This window comes from Rhinoderma darwinii, chromosome 4 (genome assembly GCF_050947455.1).
Source record: "Rhinoderma darwinii isolate aRhiDar2 chromosome 4, aRhiDar2.hap1, whole genome shotgun sequence".
Taxonomy (NCBI): Eukaryota; Metazoa; Chordata; class Amphibia; order Anura; family Rhinodermatidae; genus Rhinoderma; species Rhinoderma darwinii.
Genome location: NC_134690.1, coordinates 125,570,493 through 125,594,852, shown reverse-complemented (window position 1 = coordinate 125,594,852; position 24,360 = coordinate 125,570,493). Strand labels below are relative to the sequence as shown.

Here is a 24,360-nt window from a genome sequence, read left to right as displayed (position 1 = left end):
ACAATGCACAGGGACCATGCGGTTGCCTCACAAAATATTTGTGGATAATGTAATTAAAAAGCATAGTAATGTAAAAAAAAAATAAAAAAAAAAAAATGGAAATAACAGGTTCTCTTGAAGTTTAAAAAGGAATAAAGCAGAAGTGCTGAATGTTAGTAACGACCTGTGTCAATTTTATTCCCAACCTACTGCCACCAACCTTGCAGGGGCAGCATCTATAGCGTTCTATACGGTAGAATCCCTGGTACAAAGCAATTTACAAAGTTCTAGTATCCTCTATGCGGAGGTGAATAAAACCAAATTTTACATGGTTCTTTCCCCACTTACGGGGCATCTACTGCATATGACATAAAAAGTAGGATTTGTGGGGTCTGAGCACTGGGACTCCCCCCTTCCCTAAGTGGAAGAAAAGAGACCACACACATGGAGTGAGAATAGCAGCCTGGCATGCTCACTATCTGCTTTTATGCAAAAAAAAAAATAATAATTACTTACTGTATAATTCATCAAAATTTTAATTATTAATATCTGTTTTCTAATATATCAGTGCTGATAAAGCAATTAGAAGAGAGAGCTCTGGTACACTGTAACAAGCCCTACAGCAGTGTGAAAAATTATAGTTTAGGTGTAATACTATGAAATACACAAAAGAGGAATACCTTGATGTTGTGGACCTGTGGACTTTACGCGATTTCACTCGGTCTCGGGTCCTGCTAGAGCTACGTTTCCTTCTTGAACTGTAAGACGACTCGCTGCTAGAACGATGCCTGCGTCTAAAAAAATAGAGAAGAAAAATGTGTGCGTTCTCCCAGCTAGATCAACAAAAATAAATAAATATGCCCAAGCATTACCCTTGGTAAACATATATACTACACTATGCTGAGACAGGCTTCGGCTATGTACACACCATAATTGCAGTGCATCAGCCATTCTTGAAAACCATATTCGGCCTATATCTCCTCCCTCATCTCTGTCCACCACCCTACTCGGGCTCTACGTTCTGCCAACGACTTTAGATTAAAATCCTCCATAATCCGAACCTCCCACTCCCGTCTCTAAGATTTCTCTCGTGCTGCACCCGTCCTCTGGAATGTGCTACCCCAGACAATCCGATTAATTCCCAATATCCATAGTTTTAAACGTGCCCTGAAAACACATCTATTTAGACAGGCCTATAACATCCCCTAATCTGACTCCTTTCTATGGCCCTCCTTTTAGATTAGTCATCAGAATAAGATTCCCTCACACTCCTTCTCTTCATGTCCATCATACACGGATACTGGCTGGTGACCGGCTCATGCAGCTTTATGTTACCACCCATGTGTATAAAAAATGCCCGGACTATTGTACAGAACAGACACTGTTACACTTTGTGTCTCCTTTATTTCCTCATAGATTGTAAGCTCTTGCGAGCAGGGTCCTCACTCCTCAGGTTTGAATTGTAAATGAACTTTGTCACTATGTAATGTCTGATATTGTTTGTTTCATGTTCCCTCTAAATTGTAAAGTGCTGCGTAATATGTTGGAGCTATATAAATAAAGATTATTATTACATCTATAGCTGCTAAGGAGTGATTGTGCTTTTCTTTTTTCCTTTTTGTAACAATAGGTACGCTTTAATACAATTTATGTCATTTATTAGAAAATGTATCAAATATGCCTAATTCTTTTCAGTTGCTGTTACTGCCAAATTCAGAGTTTAATAAATATAAATAAAATCAACCATGAGTAGTAATGAAATAATGATTATTGGAATTTCAGCAGAATATACTAGCTAGCCAAAAGTATGTGTACACCTGACCATCACACCTATATGAGCTTCCTGGACACCCCAATCCAAAACCATGGCCGTTAATATGAAAGTGTCCCCCTTTTTTTTGGCTATAACAGCCTCCATTCTTCTGGGTAGACTTTCCACAAGATTTTGGAGTGGGTCTGTGGGAATTTGTGCCCATTCATCCAGAAGAGCATTTGTGAGATGAGACACGGATGTTGGATGGGAAGGTCTCGCTCACAATCAGCGTGCCAATTTATCCCAAAGGTGCTCTATGGGGTTGAGGACAGGGGACTGTGCAGGCCAGTTGAGTTACTCCACACCAAACTCCTCACACCATGTCTTTCTGAACATCGCTTTGTGCACTGGGGCACAGTCATGCTGGAAAAAGAGAGGGCCTTTTTCAAACTGTTGCCCAAAAAGTTGGAAGCATACAATTGCCTAAAGTGTCTTTGTATGCTGTAGCATTCACTTTACCCTTCACTGGAAAAAACTGGGTCAAGCCCAAACCCTGAAAAAACACCTCCGGATTATTACCCCTCCTCCACCAACTTTTACAGTAGGCACTATGCATTCCAGTAGGTAGTGTTCTACGGACATCCGCTAAAACCAGATTTGTCAATCAGACTGCTAGACAGTGGAACGTGATTCATCCCTCCAGAGAACATGTTTCCACTGTAGCAGTGTGCTTTACACCACTCGGCATGTAGATCTCCGACTTGTGTGTTGCTGCACAACCATGGAAATTCATTTCATGAAGCTTCTGATGCACAATTCTTGTGCCGATGTCAGTTCCAGAAGCGGTGTGGAACTCTGTAGAGAGCGATGCAACATAGGATAAGAGATTTTTATGCACCACACGCATCAGCATTCAACAACCCCGCTCTGAGTTTGCATGGTCTACCGCTTCATTGCTCGCTGTCGTTGCTCCTAGACGTTTCCACGATAATAGGCCTTACAGTTGCAAATCTAGCAGATCAAACATTTCACAAACTGAATTTTGAAAAAGGTGGCATCCAATCCCACGTCTAAAGTCAATAAGCTTTACAGTACGAACTATACTACTACTACCAACATTTGTCTATGGAAATGGCATGGTTGTGTGCTTGAATTTATGCACCCCTTTGCAAGAGATGTGGCTGAAACACCTGAACTCAATAATTAAGCATGGGGTCCACATACTTTTGGCCATATAGTGAACATTTGCCTCTGTGGTGTTTTCATATACAAAATCCAATTTTGCATAAATAGACCATTACCTGGGAAATTTTAGGTTTGGACGTCATGGTCTACTTTTTGTAAACTCCTACTTGTTTTACATAACTCGAATCCATAAAAGCTGCTTTATGGACATGAAAGTCGTAGAAGCCTATTCATGTTCTGCACGTCCAGAGCACGCTTTACTGAAGTGGCTTAGGTATACATAATATCACAAAGCAATCACTAACCTTTTGTCGTAAGAGTGTGAACTTGAGTATGCTTCTCGTGAGCGAGATCTGGACTTCCTTCCTGATTTCTTATGACTGCGTGTTCGTCCATCTGATGAGCTGCTGGAAGAGGAGCGTCGGCGATGCTTCTTTTTTTTGCGGGTCCTAGTATCCTCCTCGGAGTCTGAAGAATGTCGGCCCATTATGACACTTTAGGAAAGAAAAAAGAGGAAACCAGAAGAAGTACAATTATACAAATGCATAAAAGTTGGATAATTTGGAATTGTAGTCGAGAAGTCATAGTAATGAATGCGCGCACACAATCACCTTAACAGTGTCGTCCTTCATCTCATTTGTGTCGTTGCAATGACTGCAGAGTTTATTAACCCCTTAACGACCACCCACTGTCCTTTGACGGCGGGCAATGTATGTGAATCGTCTACAGCGACATCTTTTGGCGTCGCTGTAGAAGAGGTTGATAAGCGCTCCTGTGAGGGGTCATCCTCTAAGCGGGACCTGAACTTAGAGTAGCCTTGGCATGATCAAGGCGAACCCCCCTCTGATCCAATCACTGGAAACCCAGTGACGCGATCAAAGACCTGGGATTCCCTCTGCAATCAGCCCTGGGTACCTAGAAAGGATCCCAGGGCTGTCTGTTCAGTTTTCCTGCGGTTAGGGCACACTATGTGTTGCACTAACAGCAGCCTGTGTAACAGTGACGCAGTGTAATGTATCAGCATACAGGAGTATGTTAATACATTATAAGTAAAAAAATAAAGTTGGTAATAAGGTTATCCCTTAATGTGATTAAACAAAAACAGTAACGGAAAAAACAAACAAACCCCCTCCGCCCCAAAAAATCCATTATTTTGAATATAATATATTTTATTTTATTACCCATACATTACATAAAAATGAAAGCTATACATATTAAGTATCCACGCGACCATAATAACCTGAAGAATTAATTCAACAGGTTATTTAGCATGAAACATGAACAAAAACAATGCCGAGAATAACTTTTTCCTGTATTCACGCCATAAAAATAAATTATATAAAAAAAAGTTACACGGTGAACTTTTTCTACCCTCAAAACTGCGAATACAAATTTCTCCAGCATATAACAAGGCCTCATACAGCCACGTCAATAAAAAAATTATGGCTGCTGAAAGGCAGAGGCAAAAAACGGAAAAATTTAGCTGGTCATTAAGGCCTTTTCAAGCCCGGCCATTAAGGTGTTAACTGATAAATTGATATCATCAATAACTAATAAACACTGTAAGCCCATTAACCCCTTAAGGACACAGCCGGTTTTCGCCTTATGGACCAGGCCATTTTTTTCAAAACCGACGTGTCACTTTATGTGGTAATAACTTCAGAATGTTTTCACCCATCCAAGCTATTCGGAGATTGTTTTCTCGTGACACATCAGACTTTAAGCTGGGGAATGTTCACACGGCAACGCCAAATACGTCTGAAATTACGGAGCTGTTTTCAGGCAAAAACAGCTCCTGAATGTCAGACGTTTTTGCAAGTGCACTCGTTTTTCGCGGCATCTATTACAGACACAATTGGAGTGTTTTTCAATGGAGTCAATAAAAAACGGCTCCAATTACGTCCCAAGAAGTGACATGCACTTCTTTGAGGGGGCGTCTTTTTACGAGCCGTCCTTTGACAGCGACGCGTAAAAATACACCTCGTCTGCACAGAACAACGTAAGACCCATTGAATTCAATGGGCAGATGTTTGCAGACGGTTTTGAGACGTTTTTTCAGGCGTAAAACGCCTGAATTACATCTGTAAATAGGGCGTGTGAACATACCCTTAGTGGTAAAATTTGGTCGATACATTGTGTTTATTTGTAAAAAAAACACCAAAATTTTGAGAAAATTGTAAAAAATTGGCATTTTCTAAATTTAAATGTATCTGCTTGTGAGATAAATCGTAATACCACTCAAAATAGTTACTAGTTCACATTTCCCACATGTCTACTTTAGATTGGCATCGGTTTTTTTTCTAGGACGTTACAAGGCTTAGAACTTCAGCAGCAATTCCTCACAATTTCAAAAGGCTATTTTTTTAGGGACAAGTTCAGTTCTAAAGTGACTTTGAGGGCCTTATGTATTAATAAAAAAAACATAAAATCAACACATTTTAAAAACCTAACCCCTCAAAGTATTAAGAGCTTTTAGAAAGTCTCTTAACCCTTTAGGTGCTTCACGGGAATTACAGCAATGTGGAGGTGAAATTTACTAAATTAAATTTTTCTGGCAGAAAATCTGTTTTAATCCATTTTTTTCTGTACCTCAGAAGGTTTTACCAGAGAAACGTTACTTAATATTTATTGCCCAGGTTCTTCAGTTTTTAGAAATATCCCACATGAGGCCCTAGTCTGCTAATGGACTGAAGAATCGGCCTCGGAAGCAAAGAATCACCTAGTGGATTTAGGGGGGTCCTTTTTATTAGAATATATTTTAGGCACCATGTCAGGTTTGAATAGTTCTTGTGGTGCCAAAAAAGCAGAACCCCCCCCCCCCCCGAAAGTGACCCCATTTAGGAAGCTACACCCCTCAAGGAAATCCTTTGGGACATCCGGAGTCTGCGCAGTTCAATAAAAATGAAAGGTGCGCTGGTCACGCATGCACACAAACGCAACCAGTGCACAATTAATTTCTATGGAGCTGCAGACAGACCCCGGAAGTCCGAGGTCTGTCATGGAGAACTTCGGGGGACTTTCGTTCCCCCGTTCTCCTTATCGCTGGGCGTCCCAGCGATCACACATGTATCCCCTGTCCTGTGGATAGGGGATGCATGTCTTTTGTAGGAACAACCCCTTCAGTGGTGTCGCGCTGTAGTAGCCATAGCGGATGCTAGCGGAGCCTCAGGCCATGGGGGGGGCCCGTGCCGGCGGGTGGCAGGGCCTCCTGATGCTGCGGGCACCGTAGCAGACGCTACGGCTGCTATAGCGGTAGTTACGCCACTGCCACTAAGCAAGCGACATGAAGACAAAGGAGCTCTCCAAACAGGTCAGAGACAAAGTTGTGGAGAAGTATAGATCAGGGATGGGTTATAAAATAAATAGCCCAAGCTTTGAACATCCGACGGAGCATCATTAAATCCACTAAAACAAATTGGAAAAAATATGGCACAACTAGAACATGCCAAGAGAAGGCCACCCACCAAAACTCAGACAGGGCCCAGAGGGCATTAATCAGAGATTCAACAAAGACACCAACGATAACACTGAAGGCTACAAAGATCCACAGTGAAGATGGAAGTATTCGCCCAGAGGACCAACATAAGCCATACACTCCACAGAGGGAGCTTTATGGAAGAGTGGCCAGAAAAAAAAAAATGGCTTAAAGAGTAACTACACTTTCATTAAACTTTTGATATGTCTTAGAGATAGTTTAGATCAGTGGGGGTCCGGGTGTGGAGACCCCCACCATTGCTGAAACGATCATGCAGAAGCGCTCGGCTCAGATCGGCGCTCATTGTCAAGCTTAAGATGGCTCTCAGACGCTCTCGTAGACGTTCTATGTAAGCCATCTTCAGCCTGACGATAAAGCGCAGATGACAACCATAGGAGCAAAGTGCTCAGATGAGCGATTCTGCACCTTCATTTCAGCAATGGTGTGGGTCTCAGCACCCAGACCCCCACCGATCCAATCTTTTGATTTGTATCTAGGACATATCAAAAGTTTGATGAATGTGTAGTTACTATTTATAGGGAATGTGTCGCTAGATTTTTATTTTATTTTTTTTAGTTAAACAATCATTATTTGAGTGAATACACATTTTTGAAATTTTTTCACAAGTGAGGAAATATTATAAATTAGATTCTAATTTATAACATTTCCATGGTCTGGTCACTAGAGGGAGCAGTTCCCAAAATTGCAGCATGGTCAATGTGGTAAAGCAACCTCATTGCTTTATGCTGCAAATTTGGGGTAGACACACTCGCTCTAGTGTCCTCACACAATCCCCCCTCCCTTCTGGCTAGTGCCAGGAGAAGGAGGGGGTTGAATCTTCAAACCTTCTACACTGTGTGCCGCCATTTTCTGAGTGACTGCACAGTATAGGAGGATTAGATACAGTGCTCAGCAGACAGTATAACACGAACATAATACACACATCACATACACAAACATAACTTACCTGCTCCTGCCGCCGCTGCTGCCGCCTCCGCTCCTATTCCTTGTGCCTTCGCTTCCTTGAACATATGGCCGGAAGTAGTCATCTTACTGTCCTGCAGCAGCTTCCGGTCCACATGAAAATGGCGCCGGATTTCGCTCTGATAACGAGCTTCGATTTGGTCTGTGTGGGAGCTGCGCATGCGCCGTTCCCACACAGACGGCGTACGCTGCAGTGAATGGAACGGCTCCCATTCGCATTCTCTATGGGGATGTATGTGCCGTATTCCATCTCTGTATGCGTCGTTAATCGACACATACAGAGATGAAAAAAAAAAAAATGGCAGCCCCCATAGAGAAGTAAAAGTAAGAAAAAAAAATAAGTAGACAGATCATAAAATACATTTTATTTATTTGTCTATCACACTAAAAGCAATATTATAAAAAAAAAAATCATGACACTTTCCCTTTAAAAGAAAAACATTAGAAGTACACTTTTTAAGTTCACCACCCCAAGAACACCATTTCCACAGCGAAGCATGGTGGTGGGAGCATCATGCTGTGGGGATGCTTTTCATCGGCAAGGACTGGAAAATTGGTCAGGATTGATGGCAGTAAAAACAGGGCAATTCCTGAGGAAATTATTAACCTATATAATATTCAGAACTTTACCAATATCCAAAGCAACAGCACAAGAATAGAACTTATACTGTCCGAACTTACAATAAAATGCATATACAAGACAAAATCAATTGTCCAGAAAAAAAAAAATAAAAATCTGTCTTTATTGTTACATACAACTAGACAAACTAATGTACCCTCCAAAAACATACAATAAAAACATCCTTTGATAATATTTACCATAGTGAACAGTCAAGCAGCAGTATCACATCCAATATGGATTGTAATGGCTCGTCCGAATTAAAGGGATGGTGTCACGAAAAACATTTTTTTATATGTTATTGCTTTTATTATGTCATTAAAATAAATTTTAATTTATTTGTGTTGTACTTTTTTCTTTCTTTTACTTCTCCATGGGGCTGCGATTTTTTTTTCATCTCTGTATGTGTCGATTAACGACACATACAGAGATGGAATACGACACATACAGCCCCATAGAGAACGCGAACGGGAGCCGTTCCATTCACTATAGTGTACGCCGTCTGTGTGGGAACGGCAAATGCTTTACCACATGCCAATGCTGCACATGGAAATCTAATTTATAACATTTCCTGAAAAAATTAGAACAATGTGTAATCATTTATATACTAAGGGTATGTGCACACACACTAATTACGTCCGTAATTGACGGACGTATTTCGGCCGCAAGTCCCGGACCGAACACAGTGCAGGGAGCCGGGCTCCTAGCATCATACTTATGTACGATGCTAGGAGTCCCTGCCTCTCCGTGGAACTACTGTCCCGTACTGAAAACATGATTACAGTACGGGACAGTTGTGCTGCAGAGAGGCAGGGACTCCTAGCACCGTATATAACTATGATGCTAGGAGCCCGTCTCCCTGCACTGAGTTCGGTCCGGTACTTGCGGCCAAAATACGTCCGTCAATTACGGAAGTAATTAGTGTGCGTGCACATACCCTAACTGTTTAACTTTAAAAAAAAAAAAAAAAGAATTTTTCTAGCGACACATTCCCTTTAAGCTCTATATCTAGAGTCAAGCCCTAGGACATTAAGCCAAATAAGATATCAATAGTACTTTCATAAGTCAAATACCTGTCACAGACATGGTGACAGGGGGAGAAATCACCCCAGGGAGTACCCCGATGCGCATTTCGCAACCTTCACCCTATTGTAAGCTCGGACAGAATAGGTTCTACACTTCTTGAGGAAAACCTGCTTCAGTCTGCCAGAGATTTGAGGCGAAGAAGACAGAGGCTCACCTTGGAGCAGGACAATGACCCCAAACATACTGCTAAAGTTACTCTGGAGTGGTTTAAGAGAAAACATTTAAATATCTAGGAAAGGCCGAGTCAGAGACCAGACCTCAATCCAAATGAGAATTTATGGCATGACTTGAAGACTTTAGTACAACAATGCAACATCTAACATGAAGGAGTTGGAGCAGTTTTGTTGGGCAAAAACCCCAGTGACTAGATGTGCTAACCTAATAGAGACAAGACATACTCCACATGAGTTGCATCTATAATTGCAGCAAAAGGTGTCTCCACAAAGTATTGACTGTCAGGGGGTGAATACTAAGTGAATGTGCACACGATAAGGCTGGGTTCACACGACCTATTTTCAGACGTAAACGAGGCGTATTATGCCTCGTTTTACGTCTGAAAATAGGGCTCCAATACGTCCGCAAACTTCTGCCCATTCATTTGAATGGGTTTGCCGACGTACTGTGCAGACGACCTGTCATTTACGCGTCGTCGTTTGACAGCTGTCAAACGACGACGTGTAAAATGACTGCCTCGGCAAAGAAGTGCAGGACACTTCTATACATTATATGCAGGACACTTCTATACATTATATGCAGGACACTTCTATACATTATATGCAGGACACTTCTATACATTATATGCAGGACACTTCTTTCAGACGTAATTTAAGCCGTTCTTCATTGAAGTCAATGAAGAGCAGCTCAAGATTTACGAGCGTCACAGACGCCTCGCAAAATGCGAGGAGGAGCTTTTACGGCTGAAACGAGGCAGCTGTTTTCTCCTGAAAATAGTCTGTCTTTTCAGACGTAAAAGCCTCTCATCGTGTGCACATACCCTAACGGCAAATACGTCTGAAATTTCGGAGCGGTTTCCCGGAGAATACAGATCCTGAATTTCAGACGTAAATTGCATGTACTCGCGTTTTGTGGGGCGTCTTTTACGGACGTAATTTGGAGCTGTTCTTCATTGGAGTCAATGAAAAACGGCTCCAATTACGTCCCAAGAAGTGTCCTGCACTTCTTTTGACGAGGCTGTAATTTTACACGCCGTCTTTTGACAGCGACGTGTAAAATGACAGGTCGTCAGCAAAGAACATCGTAAAGCCCATTAAAAGTAATGGGCAGATGTTTGCCGACGTATTGGAGCCGGTTTTTCAGACGTAATTCTAGGCGTAAAACGCCTCCATTACGTCTGAAAATAGGTCGTCTGAACCCAGCCTTAAAGTGTAGCTAAACGTGACATGTCAGAAGTTTGGATTGGTGGGGGTCAGACCACTGAGACCCCCACCAATCTCTAGAACGAAGCAGCTGAAGTGCTCGTGTGAGCGCTCAGCCGCTTCGTGTCTGTTCAGCTTTTCCCGGAAATAAATGTATCGGAGTACGGGCTCATAGACTTTCTATCGAGTCCATACACCGATACATTTATTTCCAGAAATAGCCGGACACGAAGCGGCTGAGCGCTCACACGAGCAGTTCAGCTGCTTCGTTATAGAGATTGGTGGGGGTCTCCGTGCTCGGACCCCCACCAATCCAAACTTCTGACATGTCACTATGACATGTCAGAAGTTTGTCAAACGTTTAGCTACACTTTAAGCACATTAAGGGTAGGAACACACACGGCGTATTCAGTGTAGATACAGTGCATCAAGCTGCGCAGCGTATCCACCGTGAACACTGCAGGGAATGCCGTCCGAAATCCGGCACCACGCTGTGGTGCGTTTTTTCAGTCGTAAATTCCACTGCGTTAATTATCGCACATACTTACCCCCTCCCTCCTCTGACGTGCACTCCGGCCTCCCTGGATGATGTTGCAGGCCACGTGACCGCTGCTTTTTCCGGCGGAATCGCTGTGATTCCACCGCAAATATCGCAACACACACCACTTTGTAGCGGGTTTAAGCACCCCAATGAATTCAATGTGAAAACCCGCAACAGAAGAGCTGCGATTCCGGAGCATTAATTGACATGCTGCGGTTGAAGAAACTGCACCGCAGGTCAATGTATGTGCGGTATTTTCACCTGCATTTTTCCACAGCGTGGGGACGAGATTTGTTGAAATCTCACCCACCTTGCTGCTGCTGTAATACGCTGCGGATATTCCGCAATTAGTCCATTGTGGAAAATCCGCAGTGTTTTATGCTGTGTGTTTCCACCCTAAAGGTCTCTGTTTTTTCAGCTTGTTTGTGCGACAATAAAAAATATTTTGCACCTTCAAAGTGATAGACATGGTGTAAATCAAATGGTTCGGACCCCCCAAAAATTCATTTTAATTCCAGGTTGTAATGCAAAAACAAGGGGGTGAATACTTTCACAAGGCCCGCTATACCTGAACCTATGGACACGGTCCTCAGTTTGAATCCAGTCCAAATTGACATGATCCATCAACTTATTTATAAACCTTACAGACCAAAATATACAAAATAGTATTTTTGGGTGCGCGACGTGCCTCAGTGGCATCGACGTACAGACATTCTGATGTTATCGTACAGAACATAGTGGGGGGTGCTCTCCACCACAGTGAACGCCTGGCATTATGCAGTAGCGTGGGCTGAATTTCCCCACATTTATGAGGTGTGTTGCGGAATACAGCGCACACCGTCCCCTCTGATTGGCGGATTGCTCAGAGAATACACCTGTCTATATACACACGCACATGAACCCTATAAATGGAAACACAAGCACTAAAAATCAGCAAGAAGCCCCTCAATACATAAGAAGTCCCTACCCATCACAACACATGCCATGGGCATTATCTCTGTAGTGCCCTCATCAATACAAAGGTCTGAGAAAATGATCAGCTATAAACTGACCCTGTCCATCATAACTTATACAATGCCCACCAATACACACTGTAACTGCACAGCACAGGCCCAGCTACGACGCCAGGTAGTAACCGCAGCTTCTGTGACACACTCACTGCAGCAGCATCCTCCTTACATTACCTGCAAAGAATATACGGTAAAACAGGGAGCACCGGACTCACTTACCGGAAACGGTGGCAATCGGTGCTCTTGTTATTGCCTGTCCCACGCCGTACACATATAGCCAGACCTTAGCAATCGAGCTAAATCAAGCAGGGGAGAGCAAACGAAAGCTGAACAATCGATGGTCGGCGTTCGCACAGTGAACCAAGGACAGGGCGCATAGTAGATCACTGCAGCTCTGTACCAGTAATATAATAGCGTTATACTGTATAGTTATAATAACAAGTGCAATCTACAGTGTAAGCTTTAGCGTTCTTATGTATTTATTATTGCACTTTGCTTTACAATGTTTCAATGTTTATTTACAATGTGTGTGTCATTGGATGACATAAACATGTTCTGTACTAATCACCTGACAGTGTATTTAAACAGGTAATGGTTACAATGTATCTGTTGTGGATACTGTATACTATATAAAATTATGCATACTGTAGTAAATATATATATATATATATATATATATATATATATATATATATATATATATATATATATATATATACATATATATATATACTTGTTTTTATTTTTTTCTATAAACTCCTATGAGGGAGAGATACACATAGGTTGTCCTATCCTCTTCTGATGATCTGCTCCTTCATACACTGTGTGTATGTATATATACACACACATATACACATCTGCATGGATGTGTTTCAGGTGGTGAATGGTACTTGGTGCCTGTAAAGATTAATCCTCAGTTTCATTCATTCCAAAAAAAAACAATCAGATATTCTATCTCCAGGGAGCCGGCTCATCCCATACCCTTCACCCTTGCAATGTATTTCTGTATATTTATACATTTTTATTATATCGTGACAAAAAATGTGTGCTCAACTGTGATTGATCTTGATTCTTGGAAAACTATTAATAAATAATATTTCTATTCATGAAATTATTATACTGTGTGTGTAATAAGTACTTGCTGCCATATACATTTTCTACATTATAATTACGGGCTAATTCACCTTTATTAGTGTAATCTACGGCATACAAATAGAAAGGAGAATAATATATAGTAAAGTAGGACACCTCCTCCTCATCACCAGGATCACATTATATGACAGCAGTAAAATGCACCTCGGTTACAATTTAGATGTGAAACCAAAGATCATCGCCAGAACTCAATCAATACCTAAAATCAATAATAAACTGAGGTCTTGTAGACTAATCCCTATAACACAAGGAACAGTGAGTATAATAAAGATCATTATAAGTGACACACTGGTCTATATTATTAATCATTATTCGACCATTATATATTATTCATTATTCTATGATATGGTCATTATCATTAATTATATATTTATATAATTCATTATTATATGGCACTTCGATTACTATTATATTTATAAGATGTATCATCATATTTACATTATATATATATATATATATATATATATATATATATATATATATATATATATATATTCATTCATCGTTATATAATATGTCGATTATTATTCTTATAGGATTCCTCATTATGTGATATTGAATGAAATGTGAAATGTAAGTCTACTAAAGCGAAGAGGAGATTGTTGCTCCCAGTTACATGTGTTTTATGTATGATTGATGATAATAAGTTGGTGACTTTTCTTTGTGGTCTCTGCGGACATGCTTGTGTCCCGTCACAGTAGTTGACGAGAAGAGGGGAGGCGAGTGATGTCTCTATCATTACCCCCCACCAGGACAGCCACACGATCGGATCTACTCGGCTTTGTTCGGACTAATTCGGCTCTCACACCCTAGTCTGTCCTAGTTATTGGGGAACATATATATATATATATATATATATATATATATATATATATATATATATATATATATATATATATATATATATATATATATATATATATATATATATATATATATTATTTAGTTTTGTGTGTATGTGTAATAATGTAATATATAAATGCATAGGCATAGATATATGTTATGTGTGCGTTTGTGTGTGGATACTGTATTTATGTATTCATAAAAATAATAATTTTATATATATATATATATATATATATATATACATATATACATACACACTTATATATTTAGTACATTTTTTTTATATTTAATATGTAAATACATAAAAACATATTGTAACCATATTATTCAATTATTCATATTTAATATAAAGACACATTATATGATTTGATAGTGTTTTTGAAGCAGTTAATATGAAGAATATAGTGGATCATCAGGTTTCCAATATATGATAGTAAATGACTAGAATACCAGTATTGGGCTAAAGTCTGGTCTCAAGTAGTACAGTAGTTCTGGTGTCACTACTCATAAATACTCTTCTGTGGTTTGTTATATATGAAAGGGTCAGAAGGGGAAGAATCAATTCATGGATAGACAATTAATAATAGATGTGTAATGAGCGGATGGGTCCTTATGTCCACATGACTGTATAGAGCTCATATATTCGTTATGCTTCATATTGGAGATGAAGCCTCACACATCCTCCTACTAATAGAGTGTATTAATAATGTCATGTATTGCTACATTAATATCAGCAGTGACTTCAACAACACAGCTCCTCTACTATCACCCTCCTAATAGGAATTCGTTTCATCAGGACTCGCACACATTGTATAGAATTGTAGTTTACTTCTTAACGTCAGCTACAAAATAAATCCTAATAATAACATCAACAACAACAACAATAATCATCATAATAAGACGCATAATTTAGAGCGAAGTGATTGGATATTCATTGGGATCTGGAACAAATGGATTGACCCTTATATGAAATACTATTTATTTATGCAAATATGATGATACAATGTATTCAATCCAACCGTCAGTCTGATGATAGCAGTTCTTTAATATTTAATTGGTGACAAATGAAATCTTGTGGTGAGTATGAGCTCTGCTGGTGACAACAACAGGACCTGTCCCTGGCCACCAGGGTCATTGGCCTTTGGCCCCCATTTGTTACATTTAACCTATGTAGTGCTGGAGGAGACCATGGAGAATGTTTTAGAATGTTTTGGGTAAAATTGTAGGTGTTCTGCAATGGAGACTGGGGGTGAAGTGGACCCCAATGGGGGTGAATTAAGCAGAGGGTTCTAAGATGTGATATATTGCCCTGGCAGAGAGGTGCCAATCTGCCTGTGTCCCCTCCCATAGCTAGTCCAACCCACCCAGCTCCCCTGTGTTCTCCTCACTCAGGACACAGAGCAGGGGCTGTAAGTAAATTAAAGAGGGCTCGTTGTCTGGATTAGTGGCCAATAGCAGCCTGGGCACCAGTGCTGGTGGTGTGAAGGGAGCTGTGGGCTGCAGTGATCCCGCACTAGGAAGCTGCAGGGGAGTCAGGGGGAATCTCTTCTACTTATTACAAGGGGAGGACAAGGGGCAGGCGCTACAAAGTATAAATAGTGAGACTTCAATAGCTCATCCCTGTGTGATGTGTGTGGAGTGCTGAGCACTGACTGGGGGGGTTCTCCCTATATCTTATCATTATCATCACTATCACTGAGGATCCTGGAAGGAAGATCAGCCCGCTCCTTATCATCCACACTATGGAAGAACTCACTGCCTTTGTGTCCAAGTCGTTTGATCAGAAGATAAAGGAAAAGAAGGAGATGATCACTTACCGGGAGGTGCTCGAGAGCGGCCCGGCCAGGGGCAAGGAGCAGGCCTGTGCTGAGGGGCTCCGGGAGGACGGGGTACCGGTGACCCGGGGAATAGCAGGGGGAGGAGGTGGCGGAGGAGGAGGTGGAGGTGGTGGAGGTGGTGCCAGATCACCGGTGCTGGAGCTGGAACTGACCACAGACAGGATCCGGGACAGCGGGAGCCCCAAGCTAACAGAGGGTAACTATTCTCCTGTCACTATCTCATACATACATGGACTTCAAAACTGTATATGTGCTGGGGGGTTAGATAGATAGATAGATAGATAGATAGATAGATAGATAGATAGATAGATAGATAGATAGATAGATAGATAGATAGATAGATAGATAGATAGATAGATAGATAGATAGATAGATAGATAGATAGATAGATAGAATATTATATATGAGTTGTAAAAGTTCCATGATGGCCCCAGGAAATGTCCCAGCACAATATACAGCTGCATATAGGAGCATGAGAGATTGTACATGAATTATTTACAGCACCATATGTGCAGAGTATACTGACTGCACTCAGTAATGACAAGTGTCACAATACTCCCTACCTACCTCTCCTTGAGCTCTGGACATATGTAATGATGATAATAGGAACTATAGTAATGATAATTAAAATTGCTGAGAATCTGGGTGACAGTGTGCCAAAAACCTTCTCAATGCAAAATATACACAGGTCACACTACTCATGTGATCTCCCTAAACGTCTAATAATTTCTGCAGATGATGAGCATTATCATTATTATCATCATCATTATTATTATTATTAATAATAATATTATTATTATTATTATTATTATTATTATTATTATGTGACTGCTTGCTTTACACATCTCAAGTTACACCACATTTGCAATTTGTAACAGTTCATATTATAAGGCTACTGGTACAATATATTATTAGTATCAATAATTATAATGCCAGTAAATCAGTGTTTAAATTATGAGAAATATCAATACAATGAAATATTAAAGATAAATGTTAATACAATTGATGTAAGATAGATAATATAGGATAAATGTGCCACAATTTTACATAAATAAATGCAATTTTTATTTTAAATTTCTATTTTAAAATAAAATATTTTCAGACGAACTATTATACAAAAATTAGGTAAAATGTAGACACCAGCGGAGTGTTAAATTCACATGGAAATATACAGTGTATTTTGAGCATATTAATTTTGTGTGTAATAATGACAATAATAATTTTCCATATTTTTGGTATTGCTAGTAGTAATATTAGTAGCAATAATAGCAGTAGTAAATTCTAAAAATGAAAACAATAAATTAGTAAACGTCAATCTGATTTCTACTGAGATTGTCCAGACTGAGCATATAAGAGAACATATATAATGACGTGATACATTTGTATAATCAAATCTCAGGACAATGCAGGGATTTGCCTATCATGCCCAGCACAGGATGTCAGCACTGGAGCTGCTTGTCAGGATAATAAGAAGAATTAGTTGGCACATAGAGTAACTCCCGGAAATCATTTCCTAAACAAATGTGCGCGGTGCTGAGCGGGTCGGCGGTGTACCCAGCTGTATACACGTGCCCGCACACTCCCTGCTCACACTGGTATACACATGACCTGTTGGGTCCCTATTACCTTATGATGGTGCAGGCCCAGGGTTTGTCCAGTACAGCTATTCATTTGTAAATTTGAAATAGTTTTTGTAATTTTTTTGTTTATTTGTATTATTATTTTTTTATTATTATTATTAGTATCATTATTATTATTATTATTAATAAAAATAATAATAAAAAGCAACATATTATTTCTACTAATAATATTTGAAGATTATATAGATAATTTCTCTAAATCACAAATCTGATGAATCTTTACCCAGTGGATAGAGATAATAGGACAATTCCAGAGCATGAATATAATGCAGGTTACCAGTAGAATAAACTATTTCAAGTGATTATCCATGATGTCTCTTCTGTATCTGGACATATTCTGTAAATGCTGGACAGGCTATATAGCCCCTGGTGTCATTGGGTTCCCTATGTTAATCTGACGATGTGACAGCTCATGATCAGGGACAGTTGTGTGTAATGAGTCGGTATATATGTATTGAGTAGTGCTTCATTAGGTGTGGGAAGGATGTATACGTCAGGTGTGTGTTGTAATAAGCATGGGGGGAGGGGGGGGGGTCTATGCTGCTGTTTATAAGGTCAGGATCTCATCACAGTGTTCCCCACCCTATGCAGTGTCCCCAGACATGAAGGAACGGAAGGAGGACATGAAGATTCTGGAGGAAGAGGGACAGACCAAGATCAAGCAGAGAAGGAGCCGCACCAACTTCACCCTGGAGCAGCTGAACGAACTGGAGCGGCTGTTTGATGAGACCCATTACCCTGATGCCTTCATGAGGGAAGAGCTGAGCCAGAGGCTGGGACTGTCTGAGGCCAGAGTGCAGGTACCTGCTATAAACTGGATCCACATACTACTGACAGACAACTTGTCCTTAATCTGAGGGAAGCTTCACTGTGCCACCCCCATCTCCTGTACCCCCTTCTAATCCCCAGCGCCTGCTCTTTCATCCAGCCTGCAAACACACATCTCCAACATGTGTCTATATGACCAGCACAGCACAGTGATGGCAGAATTATTATCTTTCATGTATTATTAGGATTATTACTATTTAATAGTGTTTCTACGATTTTCTTTTGTAAATCAAGATAATTGTATATCATCTACATTAGACCCTACATTCACTTACTGCAGATTTCTCACCTACATCAGATGGAAGATAGTTCCAGGCATTTACTAATATTCCTCCTGATCTTTCCATGCTAGCTTCAGGTACAATGCCCCTTCTTCATGTCTCCTTCTTTAGTAATCTCCCCTCATTTACCAGATTTTGTAAACTATAGTCAGAACCCAAGACACAGGAGAACGACCTTCCTCCCATGTATGAACTGTTTCATGCTGCAGAACTGTCCCACATCTGATCACTCTTCAGCTGCCGCTATTCTGCTTGTTCACAAGTTGCTTCATGCTATTAATATCACATGGGTTGTCTAATAAGTGTACTCTGTTGTGGCAAATACAAGCTGTATAATATCAGGAGGGTTCATAGAAAGTATTCTAGTTCTAGTATTACATGTCGCGCGATTCCGTGTAATGTTTACAGTGGGTAGCTGTGGTTGCAGGACCTGCACGTGTACCAGTCCGTATCCAGGGCATGGCATAAGATCTAAATACTATTACTGCATGTAGAACACTGTTTTTATACAAATAATACAATCATATTTGCGACATTTTATTAGATTCGATTCTTAAAATAAGCTACTACTCTACTGATCATGTATCTGTGTTATGGCATCTCTACCAATGCATCTCTTATTTTTCTGTGAAATATTACTATCTATCTATCTATCTATCTATCTATCTATCTATCTATCTATCTATCTATCTATCTATCTATCTATCTATCTATCTATCTATCCATTTCATATTACTCTATTTCATATCTATCTATCTATCTATCTATCTATCTATCTATCTATCTATCTATCTATCTATCTATCTATCTATCTATCTATCTATCTATCTATCTATCTATCTATCTATCTATCTATCTATCTATCTATCTATCTATCTATCTATCTATCATCATCTATCTTCTATTCACTATTTCATATTCTTTGTGCAGCTATCTATGTATCCTTCGATGTGGTTTGTAGGATTACATGTATACAATGTGCATGTGTCCATGTGCGCTGATTTCAGCATCTAGCTCTTGATATGGGCCGTTCTCTGAGGGAAGCAATGAGATTATCATAATAATGAGACAATTATGCATCGAGTGTTATTGTGTAATACACAGAGGAGCAGCCTTTACGTCCTCCTTATAGTGAGCGCTGCTGTGACTAGTTAATTCTGCGCACTGTGCACTGGAAACCCGCTAACTTGCTGCCTTATTAATTGTAGCTTTTGGATAAAATAAGATCACATATGTATGCATGGAATTCCTTGACATTGTTGCTATACATTACTCCAGTCGCATCCTTCTACATTAGAGTCACGTTATTTTACAACTATATTTATATTTATTTCGTTTTATTCAGGTCTGGTTTCAAAATCGAAGAGCAAAATGCAGAAAACAAGAAAACCAGCTACATAAAGGTACATTAAGAAAAGAAAATGCCCTTTATATCAATTGTCGGATAATTAGATGTAAATGCTTAATAGGATGCAGTGCGGCAAATCTAAAAAGAAGTATTTAGTACATCGCAGTATTTTGTCTATTAGCGCCATTACCTTTTACATGAAATGCATAATAAAGAAATTATATGCAATTTATATAAGGTGTGTGTGTATATATATATATATATATAAATATATATGCTATACATTGCATACCATCTAACATATTTATCTATTACCTTATATACAATTTGACATCAGTAACCCTTCTTCGCTCAGTGACCCGTGCACAGCAGAGCTCAATCAATGTAATCTGTCTGCACTTAGGAGGGGGGGGGGGGTGCTATGATAGAGACCTCTCCAGATACAGGTGGGGTCCTGCAGATCTGATCTTGCTTCTTAATATTCGCAGGAGTTCTTATAGGAGCAGGGAGCCAATTTGAAGCTTGTCGTGTAGCACCTTATGTCAACGTGGGAGCACTGAGGATGCCATTCCAACAGGCAAGTACATTATCTCCTACTCTGTGTGATACTTGTCCTAGGTCAGATCTTTATTTCTCCTCATCATAAAGCTGGTGTGCCCATAAAAATACAGAGCAGTAGTACAGACTGTGCGCTGTCCAGAAATAGCCAGTGCAGGAGATTGACAGATTCATTCAGTGTTTATGTAATGGTTCCACTGAAAGCATGTTTGTTAATATTTAATAAAGTGAGTACATGCAGCTCAATTATACAGACAATGACATCACTGCAAACCAGAGATCTGAATACAATGTCAAGACACAAGTGTTAACACCAGGGTGCCATGTCCTGTTTTATCTGTATTCACTGCTCAAATCTGCCCATCACCATTTATAACTGGCATCCTTTAGATAGTATAGTTATTACTACCAATAGTCTGCTCCAACAGAATCAATGCTTATGTTAGGTGTATGGGGTATTTAACAGTCTATAGAGATAGAGAAGAAATCAATCTGCTTTATCCATGTGTTTTTTCCCCTTAAGCTCATTTCAGACATAATCTATATGAGTCTAAAAAAAGAGCAGCACACATTTTATAAGGGGGTTGTGAATTAGTAGTGTCATTTATACAACACATTTGCTTTAGTTGGGATGCTGATATTTCAGATATTTGTTGCACTTTGAACTGGAAGGAAGATTGTAGGAGAAGTCAAGCTTGACAAATGTGTATAACTATGTTTGGTGCAAATAATCAGCATAAAATGTCTTCTAGCCAGGCTCCCAAATAAAAGCAGTGAAAACGCTTAGAATAACATTGATAACAATGGACCACAACTCCACAGCCCTATAATTTGATGTTCATGTGCCATTTTCTGTCATAGACTGATTGATACATAAGCCCCTATATATATTTAATTAGCTTCTTTTTTGTTTTTGTTTTAGACAATATCACTATCCCCATGGCAGCTATGGGTTAAAAAAATATGCTGCATTTAGTTTTAGTAGATTGTTGTTTTGTTAATGCTTTGTTATTTTTTTTTCTTCTTGTGGCTCTTGCTTGCCTGCAATACTATTTTGTAGGATAGTCATTGCAATATGCCATCGTTGTCCTTCCAGGTTCAGGCACAATTGCAGCTGGACAGTGCTGTGGCACACGCTCATCACCACCTACACCCTCATCTGACAGCGCACGCCCCATACATGATGTTCCCTGCTCCACCATTTGGTCTCCCGTTGGCAACATTGGCAGCAGAGACGGCGACGGCTGCATCAGTAGTGGCTGCAGCTGCAGCTGCCAAGACAACAAGCAAGAACTCAAGTATTGCAGACCTCAGACTGAAAGCCAAAAAACATGCAGCAGCCTTGGGACTGTGACTAGCAATGCATGGGGCCTCAGATTATGGGGTCCTACAGACGTTTCCCTAAATTTTTTATTTATGACATGGTCTCAATCACAGCCAAAACCCTGCTTTGAAACCTTCATGGTCATAACTCATCTGATGAAGAGGCTGCTGCAGTCTTGAATGTTTATACATCAGAAAACTTTTGGTCCTCCATATGGTATCACTACCTACAATATACTTTCAAATTTCCTGGACCAAAATGGCTACTAAGACCTTGTACTAATGGACACCAAGACCACAGAGACAAAGCACTAATTATATTTCTAAAATAATCTATATATTAGAATTTTTTATGCTGATGTGTGTGAAAATTGGGGGCTGGGGCGCACACACATTTTGTGCTGTGGAACTTAAAAGAAAAGAAAAGTGGAAAAAAAATAGATGTAATCTATTATCAAGGGCAATAAAGAAGGAAGAGGATTGGAAGTTCCCAAGTTTTGACACTGACCCTTTTGTGCAAAGTTCACTTTAATACAAAGAATACTACAAGTGAGGCGGGCCTCCTTGTGTATCATCTTCTGGATACTCCAACACTTCTGGAAGAAGGACTAGAGTTAAAAATAAAGACTATTTATTTGCTTATTTCTAGTGGCAAAATGTACAGCTAATTCTGCAACAAATTCCTGGTTTGCATGTATTTTTCTCATTTCATTGATGACGTTTCTATTCACTTACCCTTCATCTTTCAATTTAGCAGAAGAAAAATAAGACACTGATCGCCATCTGAAATAAGACATATTTAACCCTTTGTGTACTAGAGTCATGCACACCAAGATGTGCTTTGGTGACATATGTCTGTTGGGAAATATCTGGCATTCAAAAAGTTAATGGACTAAGTCTTTTTCTTTTATTTAGAGCCCATGATCCAAAGGGGAGATATAATTTGACTCTTTACATTGGCCAGGAGTGTACTGTATTAAAGATGATATTTAATGCACATCCCATGCTAGCCTTTGGCTACATGTAAAATATGTTAATATACATGAACAAAATTTATTTTGGTTACATTGTGACTCGATAGTTACTTGTTAGCATTTTCTTTTCAGCAGAGGTGTATTCTATTCAAGTACTTTGTGATCCTTATTTTGAATACATATAGATATTTAATGTGGAAGTGGCGATTGTAATTACAGTTTGCTAGCAAACACAATTTGGAGATTTGAGCGAAGGGTGGGGGAGGGTGGGGGGGAGAAAAGCTTTCCTAGAAATGAATTCTGATGGGTGGGCTTTGTAACTATTTGTTCTCCATGAAAACAAGTTATTTATATTCCATTTTCAGTGTGCTTTTAAGTTATTTTACACTTTGTATGTATTGCTGCATAACATTTGATGTTGGTACAATATATTTTAAAAGAAATCACTCAGGTTTATTTCATCTCTGTCAACCACTTTTGGCTACATAATTTCAAATACAAAACTTGTCAAAACTGAATTAAAATGCAAAAGTTTTTTTTTTTTCAATCCTGGTTGAATGGTTGGGCAGTCTTATGCAATTGGTAATAGTTTTAGGGTATGTTCACACGGCAGCGTCCGTAACGGCAGAAATTACGGGGATGTTTTCAGGAGGAAACATCCCCGTAATTTCAGCCGTAACGGCATGTGCAGGCGCTTGAACGCCGCATCCATTACGGACGTAATTGGCGCTGCTTTTCATTGGAGTCAATAAATAACGGCTCCAATTACGCCCCAAGAAGTGACAGGTCACTTCTTTGACGCGGGCGTCTATTTACGTGCCATAATTTGACAGCGGCGCGTAAATATACACCTCGTGTGAATAGACAAACGTCAGCCCATTGCTTTCAAAGGGCAGATGTTTGTCAACGCTATCGAGGCGCATTTTTCGGACGTAATTCGGGGGAAAAACGCCCGAATTACGTCCGTAATTAGTGTGTGTGAACATACCCTTATAGTTAGAGCATAGATTTGATTTAATGTTAAACAGAGTATAATTATTATTATTATTATTATATTTAAGCATAATATTACAGTATGTGCGATGATGACATTTGTCATCTGAATGATTCAAATGGAAATCTTCATCATCAGTCGTAATACATTATGTTATCATCATTATCAACATCATCATTAAACAGAGAGTTTGCTACAAATTTGTATAGCAAGATATGGCAAGTAAATATCAGCTATTCACAGATGGATAATGAGAATGTTAAAATATGAACACTAAACTTAGATAAATGATGATGATAATCTAATTATTAAGGTGGAAATCCCAATAGCTTCTGTTAAGGTGCATTAAAATTGAAGTTGGCTTACTAAGGACACCTTCACAATAGAGGTTTTTTTTTCAGTATGCTTTTGTAAAAACAACTATCCATGAATCATTTGACGGATCCAATGTATTTCTATGCTGCTAAAGTTTGCAGTAATCAGAAGACATACTCCAAAAAAATCGCTAGCGTGGAAACGCACTAAAAACGAAATCTTAATATTTCTAACAAATGTCGATTTGATATCTAC

At 39.6% G+C, this 24,360-nt stretch overlaps 2 protein-coding genes across 6 annotated transcripts in view; one reads left to right on the top strand and one right to left on the bottom strand.

The window, feature by feature from the left end:
- Positions 1-15,844, bottom strand: part of RSRC1 (arginine and serine rich coiled-coil 1) — a 287,852-nt gene extending 272,008 nt beyond the window's left edge. For 2 of the 4 annotated variants that reach the window (XM_075861536.1, XM_075861539.1), the window contains exons 1-3: positions 12,228-12,316; positions 3,223-3,411; positions 660-773 (exon numbers count right to left, since the gene is read on the bottom strand). In XM_075861536.1, the coding sequence (XP_075717651.1) occupies positions 660-773; positions 3,223-3,404 (296 nt within the window). In that variant the 5' untranslated portion in view covers positions 3,405-3,411; positions 12,228-12,316. Of the gene's footprint in view, positions 1-659; positions 774-3,222; positions 3,412-12,182; positions 12,204-12,227; positions 12,317-15,823 lie in introns of those variants that run through there. The other 2 variants (XM_075861537.1, XM_075861538.1) reach the window with 2 other exon arrangements.
- SHOX2 (SHOX homeobox 2) lies at positions 15,452-22,602 on the top strand. Of its 2 annotated transcripts, none has more exons than XM_075861541.1 (5): positions 15,452-16,040; positions 18,076-18,284; positions 19,939-19,996; positions 20,430-20,518; positions 21,596-22,602. In XM_075861541.1, the coding sequence occupies exons 1-5, from the start codon at positions 15,749-15,751 to the stop codon at positions 21,851-21,853; spliced, it is 906 nt and encodes a 301-aa protein (XP_075717656.1). In that variant the 5' UTR covers positions 15,452-15,748; the 3' UTR covers positions 21,854-22,602. The 2 variants fall into 2 exon arrangements, with proteins under 2 accessions (XP_075717656.1, XP_075717655.1); XM_075861540.1 differs by having other exon boundaries at positions 21,560-22,602.
- The last annotated feature ends 1,758 nt before the right edge of the window (positions 22,603-24,360 follow it).